We start from the raw sequence: 17920 nt of genomic DNA, 5'->3' as shown, positions 1-17920 counted from the left end.
GTCATACACGCAGGGTGTTAGGTGCTACCAGGTATGCTCACCAAACACTTAAACAAACAAAATAAATCCAACAAAATATTCCAAACAGGTGCGCCTTCTAACCTGATGTGACCACATATGCTTCTACGTCTAAACTGCAGAAAACCCCGGCCTACCACATGTCTACCCTAAGAAACACTAAATCAAGCCCTACCACACTACCTGTGTTTCTTGGCCGCCCTAACCTACCTACCCTTAAACTAATGCCCTGTAGACCTAACTTTCTTCAACCACACCTGCTACCAGTCAAAGATCATATACAATCATTTCATTGACCGCCCCAGGAGTACGCGGTGCACCGGACGCTAACCAACAACCAGAAAATAATATCCCTATCTACATGTGGTGCCTACTAAACTATATATTTTAACAGCATAAGTAGTCACATCAAATGACAAACAAATACGGCATACTCACCTGTTTGATGAAAATGGCTCAGCCCCCACGTTACACCATGTGTAACGAACACCACCCAAACCATAATATGATGACACCCCGTGCAACACAAAAAAAATCACCAAACAAAGTGCTAGGGGTAAAAGATCCCGGACGAGCGCCCAATTGTTACGACCCTGGCTCATGGGTACGCAACCTATGTGTAATCAACACCAAAACCCTGTGCTCTAACTCAAAAATGCTACTAAACCAAGGAACTACTAATATAACTATAAGCTAATGTACTGGTAACCCAACGGACAAGGACTGTAAGAACCTGACAGCTCTTTCACTAGGCACAGACAGTGCATGTGTGTTTCTGGGTCTGCCTTTGAAGCTCCCCAGCAGGTAACCAATCAGCACTAATTGGCTAATTGGCAGCCCTCACCTGCCTGCCCTGGTGACACAGGAGTGACCAGGCCTCTAGTACATAACAGTGTGTGTGTGTGTGTGTGTGTGTGTGTGTGTGTGTGTGTGTGTGTGTGTGTGTGTGTGTGTGTGTGTGTGTGTGTGTGTGTGAATAGCATGCCACGTAATTTTCATTGGCATGTCCTGTGTTTTTCTGTGTTTAAAGATGAGAGATGCCTCACACTGTAGAAGCTACTTGGTTGACCAATTTAGTCCAGTTCAACATTCATTATTGTCCAAGTTGGCATTTTTATTTCCTTCTACTTTGACTATAGGACAATTTAGTTACGATGTAACATGGCTTTATTAGCCAGTTATGATACTTATAATGCAGAATTGAGGAAATTATTTGTGCACACACTGTGCCAATTGTGCACACATACTTTACACACAGTTTATCCGGTCATTCTGATTCCACATTCTTATGTAGGACATCTCTGAAATTTATTTATTACTGTGGTTCAGCTCATATCTATGAATTAATGTCGGCCAATTGTAGTTTACGGTATTTTCACAGTAGAGGGCATAGTAGTGTGTCCAAGACATTTGAAATGAGCGAATAGAACAGTTTCCATATTTGTGCTAGAACATGAAATATGTTGCTTGTATTGCTTTATAAATACTATTATAATTTCACCAGGGCAGGGCGCACTCCATAGTAGGCAGAGCGGGACACGATAGCCAGTTGATATATAATGTAAGGTTATCCTATAACCCTAGTTATATGATACTGGCTGAGCGTCCCGCTCTTAGCACCCTGAGGTCCCTTGGATGTTTTCCGCTTATGGAAATCGAACTGGGAAGGGTGAGGCGTGACCACTTCCGGCGTAATATAGGGCGCATGGGAGTGGCGTGGTCACGTGCAAGTGGGTGCATTTGTTTTGTTTCCTGGAGCAGACTAGGTGCTAGAGATGATGCGTTATCTCAGTAGGCAGAGCGGGACGCTCAGCCAGTATTATATAACTAGGGTTATAGGGCATAGTAGTGTGTCCAAGACATTTGAAATGAGCGAATAGAACAGTTTCCATATTTGTGCTAGAACATGAAATATGTTGCTTGTATTGCTTTATAAATACTATTATAATTTCACCTATTAGGAATGATAATGAATGATATGATAAATAAATTAAGAATATGCTGTGTTCTAAATATATTTGAGCCATTATTGGAGATTATTTTGTCCACTGGTTCTATTTGCTTTAGAATGGAACTTCTGTGTATCAAGGAGTGTGAGTCAAGGTTATTATAGTTAACTAAAACTAGACTAAAACGTTAAACTAGGTGTGAAAAACTTTGTTAACTGAAATAAAAACTAGGCTTTAGGGGGGGGAAAATTTACTAACTATACTAAACTATATTTGTAAAATATATATACAGACAATTTTGTTAGTTTTAGTCTTTGTCAATTTGGTCAAATCTGTCAACACAACAAGCATGAGAAGGCATTGGTGCATAATGTTAATTGAGCGGTTCACATCACACAATACCTTTTCTGATCTTCTTCAATCTATACTATAAAATACTATACTATGGTGTCACATTGATGCACAAACCACCCGTCGCGTCATGGGATTTTTGCGAGACCCACCAGCCATGGGGAAATACGCCACTCTCAAACAACAGCTGTTGCGCCTGTTGTCACTGAACGGTTTAGGTGACAGTAAACCGACCGAGCTCATGGAGAACATGTTGGCGTTGCTCGGCTCAGGTGACGCATCATTTTTATTTGTACAGTTATTTCTGCGTCAGCTTCCACCTCCAGTACGCACTGCCTTGGCCAGCTCGCCGCTCGTGACAGCCAAGGATTATCGGGGGATGGCGGAAGAAGCTGACAGAATATTGCTGGCAACCCGCCACTACAGCGTTAACGTTAACGCTGCGCTGCCGGCGGGGGAGATGACGGGAGCTGCGGTATCGGATCGCCAGAGGGAGAATGAACTGTGTTTTTTTCATCTGCGTTATGGTGCCAAAGGCAGACGTTGTGAGCAGCCGTGCTCTTTTGCCGGCCAGGGAAATGCCAGAGCCGGCGCTCATTAGCGGCTGTGAGTGCTGGCGACACAACGAGGCTGCTGTTCATTGAGGATACGTTGTCCAGTAGGCGCTTGCTGGTGGATTCGGGAGCCCAGCGGAGTATCCTGCCAGCTTCAGCTGCGGACAGCTTGAGTGGCAGTCACGGCCCCCTACTGGACGCCGCCAATGGGACTCCGATTCGCACCTTCTGCACCAGGTCAGTGACTGTTTGTTTCAATGGACATGCTTTTAATTGGGATTTTGTAATTGCTTCTGTGTCGATGCCCATACTGGGCGCGGATTTTTTATGCGCTCATAGACTTTTGGTGGATGTAGCGAACTGTCGCTTAATTGACGCTGTGTCATTTGCCACTTACCCCTGCACTCTGGGGGGGGGGGGGGGGGGGCTCGCCCTCGCCAACATCCTCGCCACAGGGGACATGTACCAGCGGCTTCTCACTGATTTCCCCGCTCTGACTGTGCCCACATTTTCTGCTATGGTCGCAAAACATGGGGTGGAGCATTATATTCCCACGGCCGGTCCGCCAGTTTTCGCGCGTGCACGCCGCCTTGACGCCGCTAAACTGGCCATCGCTAAAGGGGAGTTCGACACAATGGAGCAGCTCGGCATTGTGCGGCGCTCCGACAGCCTGTGGGCCTCGCCTTTGCATATGGTTCCAAAAGCTGATGGGAAGTGGCGCCCGTGTGGAGATTTCCGGCGCCTCAATAACTCATGACCGCTACCCTGTCCCGCACATCCAGGACTTTTCTGTTCACCTGGCCGGGACCACCATTTTCTCCAAGGTGGATTTGGTGTGGGGCTACCACCAGGTGCCAGTCCATCCCAGAGACGTGCCCAAGACCGCCGTTATTACCCCGTTTGGACTTTTCGACTCAAGGGGGCAGCGCAGACCTTCCAGCGGTTAATGGACTCTGTGCTGCGGGGGTTGTCATTTTAATTTGTGTATTTAGACGACATCCTGGTGGCCAGCACATCTGCTGAAGAGCATTGTTTGCACCTCCGACAGCTGTTTCAGCGGCTGAATGAACATGGGCTGATTGTGAACCCGGCCAAGTGTCAGTTCGGCCGGCCAGACATAGACTTCCTGGGCCATCACATCTCTTCACAGGGAGCTGTGCCTCTGCCCACCAAGGTGGAGGCGATCACTGCCTTCCCACGTCCTCGCACCATCAAGCCCCTACAGGAGTTCCTTGGTATGGTACATTTTTATAACCGATTCATACCAGGAGCGGCTCTCTTGATGCACCCCCTGTACGGGGCACTAAGGGGGCAAGAAGGACGATCAGGAGGTAGACTGGTCCCCTGAGAGGGTCCAGGCATTTGATAGTGCTAAGGCTGCTCTCGCTAACGCTACTATGCTGGCACACCCATACCCGGCCGCTCCAATAGCCCTCACGACCGATGCCTCGGACTATGCTGTGGGGGCGGTGTGTGATCAGTGGGTGGCCGGTGCCTGGCAGCCTCTGGCCTTTTTCAGCAGGACACTGCGGGACAACGAGAGGAAATACAGCACGTTTGACAGGGAGCTGCTCGCCCTTTTCCTCGCCACGCGTCATTTTAGGTTCGTGGACCACAAGCCTCTGACCTTTGCCATGGCTAAGACCACGGAACCATGGTCGGCACGGCAGCAGCGCCAAATGTCTGCCATTTCGGAATTCACCATAGACCGGCAGCATGTGGCGGGCAAGGACAACCTGGTGGCTGACTGCCTCTCCAGAGTGCAGGTCAACACTGTGCACCTGGGTGTGGACTACGCAGCCATGGTAGTTGACCAGTGCACGGACATGGACATCCAGGCATTCAGGACGGCCACGACAGGACTGAGACTGGAGGATGTGGTGTTCCAGGACAGTAAGGCCACGCTCCTCTGCGATGTCTCCACCGGCCGACCTCGCCCGATGGTCCCCGCTGGCTGGCGCCGCCGCATTTACGATGCTATACATGCTTTGTCGCACCCGGGGGTGAAGGCATCAGTTAAGCTGGTGAGGGCTAGGTTCGTCTGGCCAGGCCTCAGGAAGGACGTCAAGGGGTGGGCAGCCTCTTGTGTAGCGTGCCAGCGCGCCAAGGTGCATCGGCACACTAAGGCCCCGCTGGGGCCATTTCTCATCCCGGAGAGACGTTTTGATCATGTCAACGTGGACCTGGTGGGCCCGCTGCCCCCCTCCCAGGGGTTCACTCACCTACTGACCATGGTGGACAGGACCACCAGGTGGCCGGAAGCCGTGCCCCTGTCATCCACTACATCGGCGGACGTGGCTCGGGCGTTCATCTCATCGCTTGGCCATCCGAGACGCCGCCAACACTTTCGCTCCCGTGCCCGCACATCACTGTCTTCTCCTGTCCTACATCCCCAAGGACTTGATGTCAGCCCCGTACGTGTTCATCCGCCGCGATGCCCACCGTTCTCCACTCCAGGCTCCGTACGATGGGCCCTTCCGGGTCCTGGAACGGGACCCAAGAGCTTTATGGTGGACAGAGAGCGGATATCAGTGGACCGTTTGAAGCCTGCACACGTGGCCACGGACGGGCCGGTGGAGCTGGCTCAGCCCCGACGGCGCGGCCGTCCACCCAACCCCACTTCTGCCGCAAGCTTTCGGCCCGTGTCTACCTCTACCCCGGCAGCCCCGGACTCTCCCCCAGTCCAGCCTCGCCGCCGGCGCGGACGGCCGCCGGCTCGTGCCCTTCCCCCCTGACTGTTAAGAGCAGTCGTTATGGTCGGGTAGTCAGGCCTCGAGGGGCTGAGTACTTTGGGGGGTTTTGTATGGGTTGGGATTGCAGGGTATGTCTACTCTGGGTGTTCGGGGGGGGGCCTGTGTGATGTCACATTGAGGGAGTCTCTCACTCCAGAGTTGAAGGGTCACAGAGGAGGAGATATAGGAGAGTGGTAGGTGTGTGTACAGCTGTGATTTTCTGAATGAATAAAGTAGGAAGTAACTGAAGGACCTGTCACACGCGTTATTGTATCACCTCTTCCTTCGACTTCCCACAATACTATATTATAATAAACAAAACAAAAAAGATAATAATAATAATAATAATAATAATAATAATAATAATAATAATAATAATAATAATAATAATAATAATAATAATAATAATAATAATAATAATAATAATAATAATAATAATAATACTGAAACTAATAACTCAACTGAAACTACGTAGCTGAATTGAAAACAAAAATGTTAAATGAAATAACAAATGACGTAGCTGAATTGAAAACAAAAATGTTAAATGAAATAACAAATGAAAAAACAATCCTGTGAGTATGTAGGCATGTATGTATGGGTATATATGGCAAAAAAAACCTTCTTCAAAAATGGACAAAAAAGGTTTGAAGGAACATCTGATTATTATATTGTAACAGTGTATTGTAACTTGTGTATATTAATCAGTGTATTGTATTTTAACTTACACACTTTCTTCTGATCAGGACGGACAGCACGACGTCGGTGTCGTATGTCATCAGACAGGGAGGAGTACGCTCGGTCCGTGGCCGCCCGGGATTCTGTACGTGTAATACTGTGGGACGTTCTTGCTTGGCGCACGGCGTCTCAAGCCTGTGGAACATTCTCTGTCTCCGAGTCGGGACCTCCAACTGTTCTGGAAAGGCTGTTGGGGGCCCCCGTTTGAGCCTCTTGGGCAGGCGCCATTGGATCGTCTGTCTTACGACCGCGTTCCTTTTTGGGCCATCACCTCCGCTAAATGCGTCGGTGAGCCATGTGCTCTCTCGGTGCGGTCGGAGTACCTGTCTATTCGGGCCGATAGCAGGCGACTCTGTGGCCTGATCCAGCCTTCGTGCCAAAAAATATCCGGAGCTCTTGTCGCTCCTGGGATATTGTGATTCAGGCGTTTCATCCTCCTCCTCACGCTAGTAGGTTGGAGTCGAGCCTTCACCTGTCATGTCCTGTCCGTGCACTGGGGGTTTAACTTAGTCGCACGCAGAGCTTCCGATCAACTGTTTGTTTGTTACGGTGGCCCTCGCGTAGGTGAGGCGCTGTCCAAGCAGCGCCTGTCACATTGGTTGTGCGAGGGCATTGCCCTTTGCTACACGTTGGCTGGACTGGTTCCCCCCGGGGGTGTCAGGGCGCACTCCATAGTAGGCAGAGCGGGACACGATAGCCAGTTGATATATAATGTAAGGTTATCCTATAACCCTAGTTATATGATACTGGCTGAGCGTCCCGCTCTTAGCACCCTGAGGTCCCTTGGATGTTTTCCGCTTATGGAAATCGAACTGGGAAGGGTGAGGCGTGACCACTTCCGGCGTAATATAGGGCGCATGGGAGTGGCATGGTCACGTGCAAGTGGGTGCATTTGTTTTGTTTCCTGGAGCAGACTAGGTGCTAGAGATGATGCGTTATCTCAGTAGGCAGAGCGGGACGCTCAGCCAGTATTATATAACTAGGGTTATAGGATAACCTTACGTTAGTTAGGGTTAGATTTTTTATTTTATTTTTTTATTTCAGATAATGGTATCGGATCGGTACTCGGTATCGGCTGATACCCAAAGCCAGGTATCGGTATCTGGAATGAAAAAGTCGGATCGGTGCATCCCTAACTAAAACTAAACAAAAAATGTGTGAGTACATACCTCTGAGAGAGAGTCAGTAGCAGTTCTTTGCGGTGCTGCACTCTGAGTTTGTTAGTTCGGTACTTGTCTTCCTCTGCCAGCTCACGCAGCCCCAGCACCTGAAGACACAAAGCAAGAAAACCTCTTAACAGTATCTTCAAATACAACGTGAAACCAAATTCAAAGGCGCAGCGAATGCATACAAATAGACACAGCTTTACTTGAGGTGGCGTGAACACCATTTACTTTGAAAAGGTTTCAACTTGAGCCATAGAAATGGCCAGGTGTGTTGGAGCAAATCTGGGTATTTTCTGCATGATGAATATGACATAGTCGGCTATGAATACTCTGTAGCCTATAGATACCGAATAGTTACATTTAGAAATGGTATAGTTTTCGTAAATGTCACAAAATGCTACTGTTAGGGTTTGAAACCGACCTCAAACGCACGGCACAGACAGGTAGTTCAGAGTTAGCCAAATACTAGGGCGTATTTATTTTCAGAGTCAAAAAGGAGCAAGTAACAATCTTGAAACAAAGGGAGACTGCCTTCAGCAGAGTTATCTGCGGCTCTGCAGATCCTCTTGGTGTTCGAGGTGGGGAAACGGTATTGACGCTGAAGCGGCTCTGCAGATACTCCCAGCTTCAACTCGAGGTGGAAGAGAGAGAGAGAGAGAGAGAGAGAGAGAGAGAGAGAGAGGTAAATAACAATCCACATCACACAGAGGCAGTGCGGTCTCCTCCTCCCTTAGCTGGGTCAGAACAAACAAAACGATATCTTCAGTGTTCACCACAACACACAATTTAGCTGAGGGTCAGTGCAAAACAAAAACCATAAACTTCTGTGTCTCTTCTAAACACACACCCCAGCTGAGTCCAGTGCAAGCAAATGATAATCTTCAGTGTCTCCTTTAACACACAACTTAGCTGAGTCAAGTGTAAGCAAAAATAGAACTCTTCAGTGTTCTTCAAAACACACAACTCAGAATCGTCCAAAAAAGGGTTTGGTTCAAACTCACCAAAGCGCAAGAGTAAAGCGGGTAAACGAGGCGCAGCTCAAAACGGGGGACACGGTCTTCACCAGCGGTAATCCAAAGATGTCCTGGAGGGAGAGTAGACGAGGCACAGCAACGGGGAACAACAGGCAGAAACAGAAGTATTCAAAGCAGTAATACTCAAAACGACCCGACATCGAATGACAGAAGGTCCGAGCATATGAAGCCCCTGGAGCGCTGATTAGAACACACATCAGGTGCGTGATGGTAATTGATACTTGACCTAGAAGTGTGCGTTAGGCAACGGACCAATCATCACAGCACCCCAAGAAGCGTGTGGCGGGGAATGAACCAATCCTCACAGCTACTGTTGAGACCCAAACAGAAACCAAAACTTCACACCAGTTTTGCTAGTGTGCAACTGTCAAACAGATCTGAGTATAGAGAGACAATACTTTTATTTGCTTTTTTAAATACATTTTTATACATTTGATTACCAAGGCCAAGTTTCTGAAATGTGTGTCCTATTATGTCATTCTTTTTTTGGGTGGGAGGGGGGCATTTTTAAGTTCTTTTATTGACAGGACAGAGAGAAATTGGAAGAGAGATGGGGAGGACATGCAACACATGTCCTGGGCCGGATTCAAACCCAGGAGGTTGCGATTACGCTGCAAGCGTAGTTACATGGTGCGGTACACATTTTTATGCCACGTCATCACTTGCATAGGTTGGAGTGTATCAGAAAATCGACCTCTCCACAACTCGTAGAGGCTCAGAACTCACCACATCTGATGCTAAAATGCTAACCTGTCTACAGAGTTTAACTCTAGATGAGGAAGAAGTGGCTCTCTTCCAGAGAATGTCCAATGCAACTTCAAAGGTCCACAGTGTCAACAGTTTTGACCCACATGTTAACATGCCAGTTCCTTCAGACGTGGTGAGATTTGCAGCATATGCGAGATGCTGAAGGTGTATTTTCAGATGTAGTGGAGGCATATGGAAGTGTAAGGGATGTTATGAGCGAAAAGGTCAGATATATGAGATTCAATATTTTGAGAGAGTGGTTCCTATCTACACAGCAGACCTGATGCTGTATCATAACCGGTGTGCCATTGGAGGCAAATTCAGGAAAAATAAACTAGTTTTTTCTACCCAGAATACAAGACTGCTTCTTTATTTGATATTCAATGATGGCTGGAACACTGAACTTTATTTACACACTGCTGCCACTTAGTGGAAATAGTGATTGGGGATCAGCGACCTCATCGCGGAAAAAATCTAGATACTCTAGGTGGCGGTACAGTCAATCGGCCCCCTGTACACATGTTGGAGAAGAATGTTGTACAACTCAAATGGTGCCACTTGGTGAGGAACAGGGTATGTCCCGAGTGCAGGGAGGTGGCATTCAAAGCAGTGGACCCCCAGGGGTCCCGGAGGGGGTTCCAGGGGATCCTTAAGCAAAATAATAGTAATAGTTTAATTTGACAAATATTTTATTCACAAGTTGGACCATTGTGAGATTGTATAATACATTTTAGGATTCTAAGTTTCACTCACTTCCACGTTATCTCCACACCAACATACATTATAGATCTTGGACTAAATCTAGCAACAGATATTTTGTCATATGTGGTTCCTCTATGACAAAATCGTATTAAATGGGGGTCCCTGACCTATTACCAACTTGGGGGTCCTTGACCTGAGAAGGTTTGAGAACCAATGCTTTAAGGTGCCCTGTGAGGGAATTGAACCTGTGACCCTAGCAGTGTTGTTGCCTTGTATTACCCGTTGCACAACACTGTTAACACTTTGGTTGCCACTTGTTAACATGGTAAAGCATGGTTGGATGCCAGCACCCACTTCAATGATAGCGTTGTGAACGCATAATCTCTGTCTTAAATTATGTCTAATATGGCCGTCGTTTATCAATTACTTGTTTGCAGTCAACATTGTCGAAACGGATTGTTTTTTAATCGGTTCATTTCCGTTTTATAGCATTTTGAAAAGCCCTCGTTTTTCAGGAAAATATATAGATTCCGTGATAAACGCCCTTTACTGGAATATTCTGGCATACATAAAAAACGTTGTAATTTTTCGGCCTATTTATGAATAGTTTTCAAATAAACGCTAGATTATCCATAGTATATGTGTACTTATGCACGCTATATAAGCGATCTGAAAAATATATTCTCTCATTTCCTGATCAGCGTGCACACACACACACACACACACACACACACACACACCTACACACACACACATAGGGCACACGCTGATATATAGGTCAAAACAGATCCGATTACCCCAAGACTGGTCAAATAAATTGCTTACCTCAGATCAGATGTTCTCCAAAAAGATTATTCCAATTCCTGATCGCCATTCCAAATATCGATCGCGTTTATTGATTCAGCGTTGGGTACTGTAAATATGTATTCCACGTTGTTTTGCGGCTCGGCGATCACTTGGATCCTTCAGTTGGCTTGACGGAAAAGTAAAATGAGGAAACTGCCCCCCCCCCCCCCCCAATGGAGCTCAGATAGAGTCTGCAACACTAGCGTGAGGCTCGATTGATGAAATATGAATTCAAATCGCTAATAAATTTTAAAAAATCCGACAAACAAACGCTGGCACTCAAATTGTTAAAGCCTTCGCTTTATTTATGCTTTATTTAACCGAGCATAATGATTAGTACAGCAGCGTGGGGGAGTGATTGCAGGGAGAGGGAAGGTCACACACACACACACACACACACACACACACACACACACACACACACACACACACACACACACACACACACACACACACACACACACACACACGTGCACTAACACACAAACACACACAAGCTGCCCAGTACAATCACAGACTTCTATCGTTGGCAACTGAGCAGCTACACTGGAGCGGTAAGCCGTAACTTGCTCAAGGGCACCTCAATAACATCCCTCCCATGATTAATGTAATAACTCAAAATTATTCCATTTAAAATGATCCTCAATTCACTGCTTGTTTTTCTTTTTTTCATTTGATGGCAGCAATGCGCTCCAACGTGTCTCCACTGCCAGACAATACAAAATAATAAGAAGAGTAACTTAATTCCGAAACTCTAAGACTATTATGGAACAGAATGAGTTGGAATTTGCAAATGAAACACAGTCAGCCGGCTGTCTTTCAAGCTGAAGGTAAAACGGTGTATGTTGTGTAACATCGCAGAGTACACAACCTATTTAAAACATATTTTATATGTATGTGTTTTATGATTCAAGCTGTGTTTATTACAGTTTCACCTTCACAACCCTCCATACTGTCTGCACACACCCACTTCACGTCAGCTCAATCTTCCGTGCCCGTCTCACACACCCGCTGCACTTCGGCGCACGCTCTACCGGCGCGCAATTGGCACAGGTGAAGGAAATGTTGCCTGTCGATTGCCGATTCAGGCGACAAAATCCGTTCAGCGGTTCTCGAGTTACATGCCGATATGTGAGGCGTCGAATACCACTCCCGACCACTCTAGCTCTGTCAATCATTTGGCGATCTCGAAAAGTATTGCACAGGGTTGTAACCAATGAGTGTGGCTTTCCAAGGCTACCCCAGCTGGGGATGACTGAATCAGGGATCTAGGTAAAAAGTCACGAGCGCAAACAGAAAGAGAACTTTTTTTTACCTAAATCGCTCCTAATCACTCATTTCTGAACGGATCTTTATGAAATTTGGACATGTACATGCTATGGACCCAGGGTGTTTTTCTAACTACTACAGAAAAACATAACAAGTTTTTCTACAACTCAAGTTCAGACCTTTGTTACTCTATTTCATTAGCACTAAAAGTAAATTATCTTTATTGTATCAGAAACTTCAGAATTGTATCTTTCAAACGAGACCAGGCTCATGCATGTGCTATAAGTATGAAGTATAGTATTTTGGTTTGCAAAAAAAGGTATGCAGTCCTCAAGTTCAAGTAAAGAAAAGTCCACTTTTGGGGGCACCAGTTAAGAGGTTAACATGTAGGCCAGTGGTTCTCGAACTTTCTCTTATTGCCAGTTACCCAGGTGGGGTATCTACCAGGCCTTTCTGTGTGGAGTTTGCATGTCCTCCCCATGCTCGCAAGGGTTTCCCCTCCCGATAAGATAAACCCAATGGAAAAACATGCAGAACAGATGATGTAGTGTCGCGTCCCTAACGAAGACGGACAGGAGCAGCTATATTGCACTGAATGTTTGGCCTGATGGTGGTGCTAGAGGAAAGGTCACAGGGTAACATAAACCAATAGGTTGTGTCATGAATATCCACAGCAAATGTTGTGTCATGGTGGAGATGTGACACAGCAAATATTTGTGATCGGGCCATTGCTTTTTGAGAGATCTTGTTGACAACACGACAGGAGTGACAACATAACCTCCTTGGTGGACATAATGATCAGGGCCCTATTCCCCGTACCTGGTTCAACTAAGTCAATCAAAAGTCCCATTATCCAGATTCAATTAACCCGATGTTTGAATCCAGGCTTTCCCTGTTCCTCGAACGCTGATTCAGTCTCGTTAATTCGAACCAGACTTGATACTCAGGATAATTGCGCGCGGCCGCCTCACCTGAAAAGACAGCAGGTGTCGATCGCAGAAATCCTGATTTTTTTTTTTTTTTTTTTTAACTTTATTTTTTAGCGTTTATCGCTTTCCTGGTCAAGCATGACCGACAGTTGTAGGGTGAAACGGGAGAGAGAGCAGGGGGAGACATTCGGCAAATGACGGCGAGTCCGGGAATCGAACTCGGAGTCAACCAGATCCGTGACGCAGCACGGAGTTCCGCGACGCAGCGCGGTAACATGGTGTGCTACTGGAGCACCCCAGAAATCCTGATTTTCTAACGGCACTGATTGATTGATTGATTGATTGATTGAAAACTTTATTAACAGATTGCAGAATGGGTAAAATACACAGTACGGCTCAATAGCCTCGGCGACAAGTTAAATGCCTAATCTATAGGCACATCTTAAGTCCCTCATTACCCCAATCAATCAGATTATATTTCTTTAAATGTGCCTGCTGGCAGTAAGCTTAATGGAATGAATAATCGAATGAGATCTTGCTAGCGAAAATAATTAGTTCAACTCTTTCAGAATAAGTAGATAAAAACAAGCCCAAAGAGTATCTAATTGATACGAATTAATAGATACGTATGAGGATATCTGTACTGTATGTGCTTAGGTATCATGTACTTTATAGATACATGGTTCCCAAAGTTTTCAAGGCGCGACCCCCGAAATAACGTGTCAGAGAGGCTTGGAGGGATATACAGTTTCACTATTAATCAGGTTTTAATCTGTTTCGGACATCATCCATACATGCATCGAATTGATTAACTTTTGGTTTATACCAGTGACACCAGTCATGTTAATCACCCTCTTGTTCATCGTCAGATGATTACTCATTACTCTCAAATTCATTCATCAAAACGTCAAAAGCTTGCAATTGCTCAATTTTCTCAAGTCACGTCCACGTCATCAAATCCGTCAAACAGTGCATCTCCTCCTCAGACATTCCCAGTTACAATATCACAATAACGTGTGACAGTGATACAATTCAACAATCCACATATTCAGATTCGTCGTAATTCACATCACAATGAATCCACGCATAAAGACGCTTCAATTTATGCTTGAATGAAACACAATTTTGGCGCTCCGTTAAGCAAATACATAAACCGCAGAGAATATGAAACGAATCAGAGCCAAATGCCCGATTTCATTCATTAAAAATATCCCAGCAGGATTCACATTTGCAATGCTCCGCGTTATTAAAATAACCACATAGTGTGTATCGCGCCTGCGAGCGCCATATACTGTAGCTATGACGTGCATTATTTAGGACAAAGTAAATCCATAGGCTGAATATGATTTATTATCAGAATTTTAGGTCTATTATTTTACATTTCAAAAGCCCCCTCTAGAAGAACGAAGCACAAAAACATAATTCAGAATGGTATAATGGGATCTAGACTGTGACGATTATTTCAGGAAGGGAGATGGCATTTCTTTTTGCGAGGGCGTGGCCATGCAGGTTATCCAGCTAACTGAACTTAACCCTGCGCTGGAGGTTCAAACTTTTTGATCTGTTGCCATAGTGATTTAGACAATCACATGTCGGGGAACCGACAAGTCTAGCTTAAGTCAAGTTATCCTGAAAATTATCCGGCTAACTCAGTTAGTCAGGTACAAGGAACAGGGCCCTGGGCCCTGTTTCTTGTACCTGGATAACTGAGTTAGCCGGATAACTTTAACTGTAAGTAAAGTTTGAGCCTGGTCGAAAGCAGAGTTCAAGTTCAACTTAGCCTGAACCATCGCCACGCCCCCGCAAAGAAGTGACGGCCCGTTTCCTGAAACTATTCCCACAGTCTACGATCTGCATTATACCATTCTGAATTACGTTCTTGTGCTCCATTCTTCCAGAGGGGGCTTTTGAAATGTAAAATAGACCAAAAATGCTGATACTAAATTCACTTTGTCCTAAATAATGCACGTTATATATACCGTGGCGACGGTGGCGCTCGCTCGTGCGATGTACACATTATGTGGTTATTTTAATTGTAACTGGGATTAAGATGTCTGATGAGATGCGCTGTTTGACGGATTTGAGAAATTTAATGAGCCGTTGACGTCACATTAATGAATGAGGATAAAGAGATAAACTTCATTCATAACAAAGGATATTCTAAACACGGGTCTCTCGTTCATTAATGTATAAACAATGAATTTATCCCATCTGGCACAGTGGTCCAGCGGTAGTGCTCAAGCCTGCCAACCCAGCGACCGGGGTTCAAAATCCGGTCTTTCCAATATGATTTTTTTGAATATAATATTAATGATTATACGCCAAAGTAGCCTGGTTTTAAGTTAAAATATTATAAATCTACATGCATTGAGGATGTCATTCTTTATATAGCTCTCAACGTGCACCAAATTGAATTATTCCTATATTGCAAAAAGAAGGAGACGACTAGGGTCTTGAACCCCGGTCGTCTGTGTGAAAGTCAAAAGAACAACCCGTTAGACCACATTGGAGATAAGTTAAAGATTGACTATACATCAATCAATGGGTAAGAGAGCCGTATCGTAATTCTGTATAACAGTTAACTAATTATTTTCGCTAGCAAGATCTCATTTGATTATTCAATCCAGCAGGCAAGTTTAAAGAAATATAATCTGATTGATTGAGGTAATGAGGGACTTAAAATTAGCCTATAGATAACGCATTTAACTTGTCGGCGAGGCGATTGAGCCGTACTGCAATATGTTAATAAAGTTTTAAATCAATTAATCAATCAATGCCGCTAGAGAATCAGGATTTCTGCGATCGACACCTGCTGTCTTCTCAGCTGAGGCGGGCGCGCGCACTGATCCTGAGAATCAAGTCTGGCTTGAGTTAACGAGACTGAATCCACCTTCTTGGAACAGGAAAATCCCGGCTTCAAACATCGGGTTAACTGAAGCTGGATAATGACATCTTGATCGACTTAGTTGAACCACGTACAAGAAACAGGGTGCTGACAAGTGTTTCTAATTTTGTTTACAATTTGCAAAGCGATGAATCACTTCAATACAACTACATTAGGTTCCAATGATCTGTCTGTGAGTGTGTGTGTATGCAGGGCCGCCTGGGAGAAATGCGAGGCCCTGTGCGAGATTTAACGCGAGGCCCCCCCCCCCCCCCAAAGGTAAAAAAAAAATTAAAAAAAAATTATATATATATATATATATATATATATTTTTTTTTTTTTTTTTTTTTTTTTATATATACAGTCAACATATTCTTAAATAATAGCGCTGCCCGAGGCGGGGCATGATACAGTCAACATATAGCAAAAGAGAGAGCGAAAGAGAGCTCCCGTTCTACAGTCAATATACAGTGTACAGAGAGAGAGAGAGAGAGAACATGTGTTTGTCATGTGTGTGTGTGTTAGAGAGAGACTAGAGCATGTATGACAGATTCAAAAGGACAAAGATCAAAAGAGAGAGAGAGAGAGAGAGAGAGAGAGACACATTGGAAAGAAATTGAAATGCTATTTGGCCCTAAACAGAGAGTACACAGTGGCAGAATACCTGAGCACTGTGACTGAAGATCCTTGAGCACAGCCTAGCCATCGAGAAAGGCCGCCATAGGCAGACTGTGTGTGTTAGAAAGAGAGAGAGAGAGAGAGAGAGAACATGTGTGTTTGTCATGTGTGTGTGTGTTAGAGACTAGAGCATGTATGACAGATTCAAAAGGACAAAGATCAACACTTAAATCCAACAAGAAGAGCAGGGTATACCAGAGAAACCAAAGCAAGGAGCCAATGGCCGACATCAGCTAAATAGGCTAGCCAGGTACTCTGTGACACCAGGCCACACACAGCTTTGGCCAATGGCCCAACGCTACACAAGCTACACAAGCTACACAAGCTACACCATTCACACACAGCACATGTCGTATCTCCAAATGTTGTGAAGTAGCATATGTTTTGCCTGGAAAAAAACATCGTTATTAACAAAACATTCGGGAGGGGAAGGAAGTAAGAGTGGGGTAATGTCATGACATTTTCATTAATCTTAGTTACCTGGCTGCACGAGGGCGCAGGGCGAAAGGCCGCAACACAGGTCTCCACGTTGACAAAAGGCCTCAGCGCGCCTCCCTCCACCTTCGCTCCCCACCCCTCCCTCCTGGTATAGTACGGGGGGCCACGGCTCCGGCCGAGGAGACTGGGTGTGGGGAGGACGTGGTGGGCCGACAGCCAGCCAGCCAGCCCACACATGGCGTCTGGCTAACAGTTAGCTCAATCAGGCACGTGGCTCTATGTAGCTGCATACAGCCAGGTGCTCTCACCACCAGGCACACACCGTTAGCGTTAGCTACTAGTAGTATTAGCTCGTCGACCAGTTTGGCTCCAGATAGAGAAAGACAGATCCACGGCGGGTATATAATCATATGTTGACTCACGGTCACTCACCATAACGCAGTATCAACGTGGAAGGAAACTTTCTTGGCCCCACGGTGTAATTTCTTCTTCTTCTTCTTCGAGTACTTTCCGGCAGACTGGACACCTTTCGGCGTATTGCTTCTTTTGAAAAGACATCCACTCGCCTCGCCGCGCTCTTCTGGATAGATTAGCTAACGTGATAATGACCGACCTCTTTCTTCGTCTTGGCTATTGGGCATAACTAAGCATAGTCAAAAGCTGCACGCGCGAAAATGTCAAACGCAGCCGACTCACGCTGCCGGCGTCTACACTGTCTACACATGATGTAAGTAAAACCACTCCCTTCGTTGAAACCAATGCTGCTGCAGAACCCCAGAGGCTGAGCTCCAATAGTGAGTATGTCTGCAGCTGCAGGACTGCAGACCCAGGAACAAGTCAGACACATTCTACAAACATGTCTAATGTGAAATATATAAGCATATAAGC

General features: G+C 45.7%; 1 protein-coding gene across 1 annotated transcript in view; it reads right to left on the bottom strand.

Annotated features, from left to right (window-relative positions):
- The window catches only part of adarb2 (adenosine deaminase RNA specific B2 (inactive)), a gene marked incomplete at its 5' end in the record, with an annotated part of 512623 nt that overhangs the window by 480025 nt on the left and 14678 nt on the right, over positions 1-17920 (bottom strand). The window contains one exon of the mRNA XM_084325586.1: positions 7509-7606. Coding sequence (XP_084181712.1) covers positions 7509-7606 — 98 coding nt within the window. The remainder of the gene's footprint in view (positions 1-7508; positions 7607-17920) is intronic.

This window comes from Notolepis coatsorum (genome assembly GCF_963971535.1).
Source record: "Notolepis coatsorum genome assembly, chromosome: 12".
Lineage (NCBI taxonomy): Eukaryota > Metazoa > Chordata > Actinopteri > Aulopiformes > Paralepididae > Notolepis > Notolepis coatsorum.
Note: the sequence above shows the minus strand (reverse complement) of the source record. Positions and strands in the feature narration are given on the sequence as shown.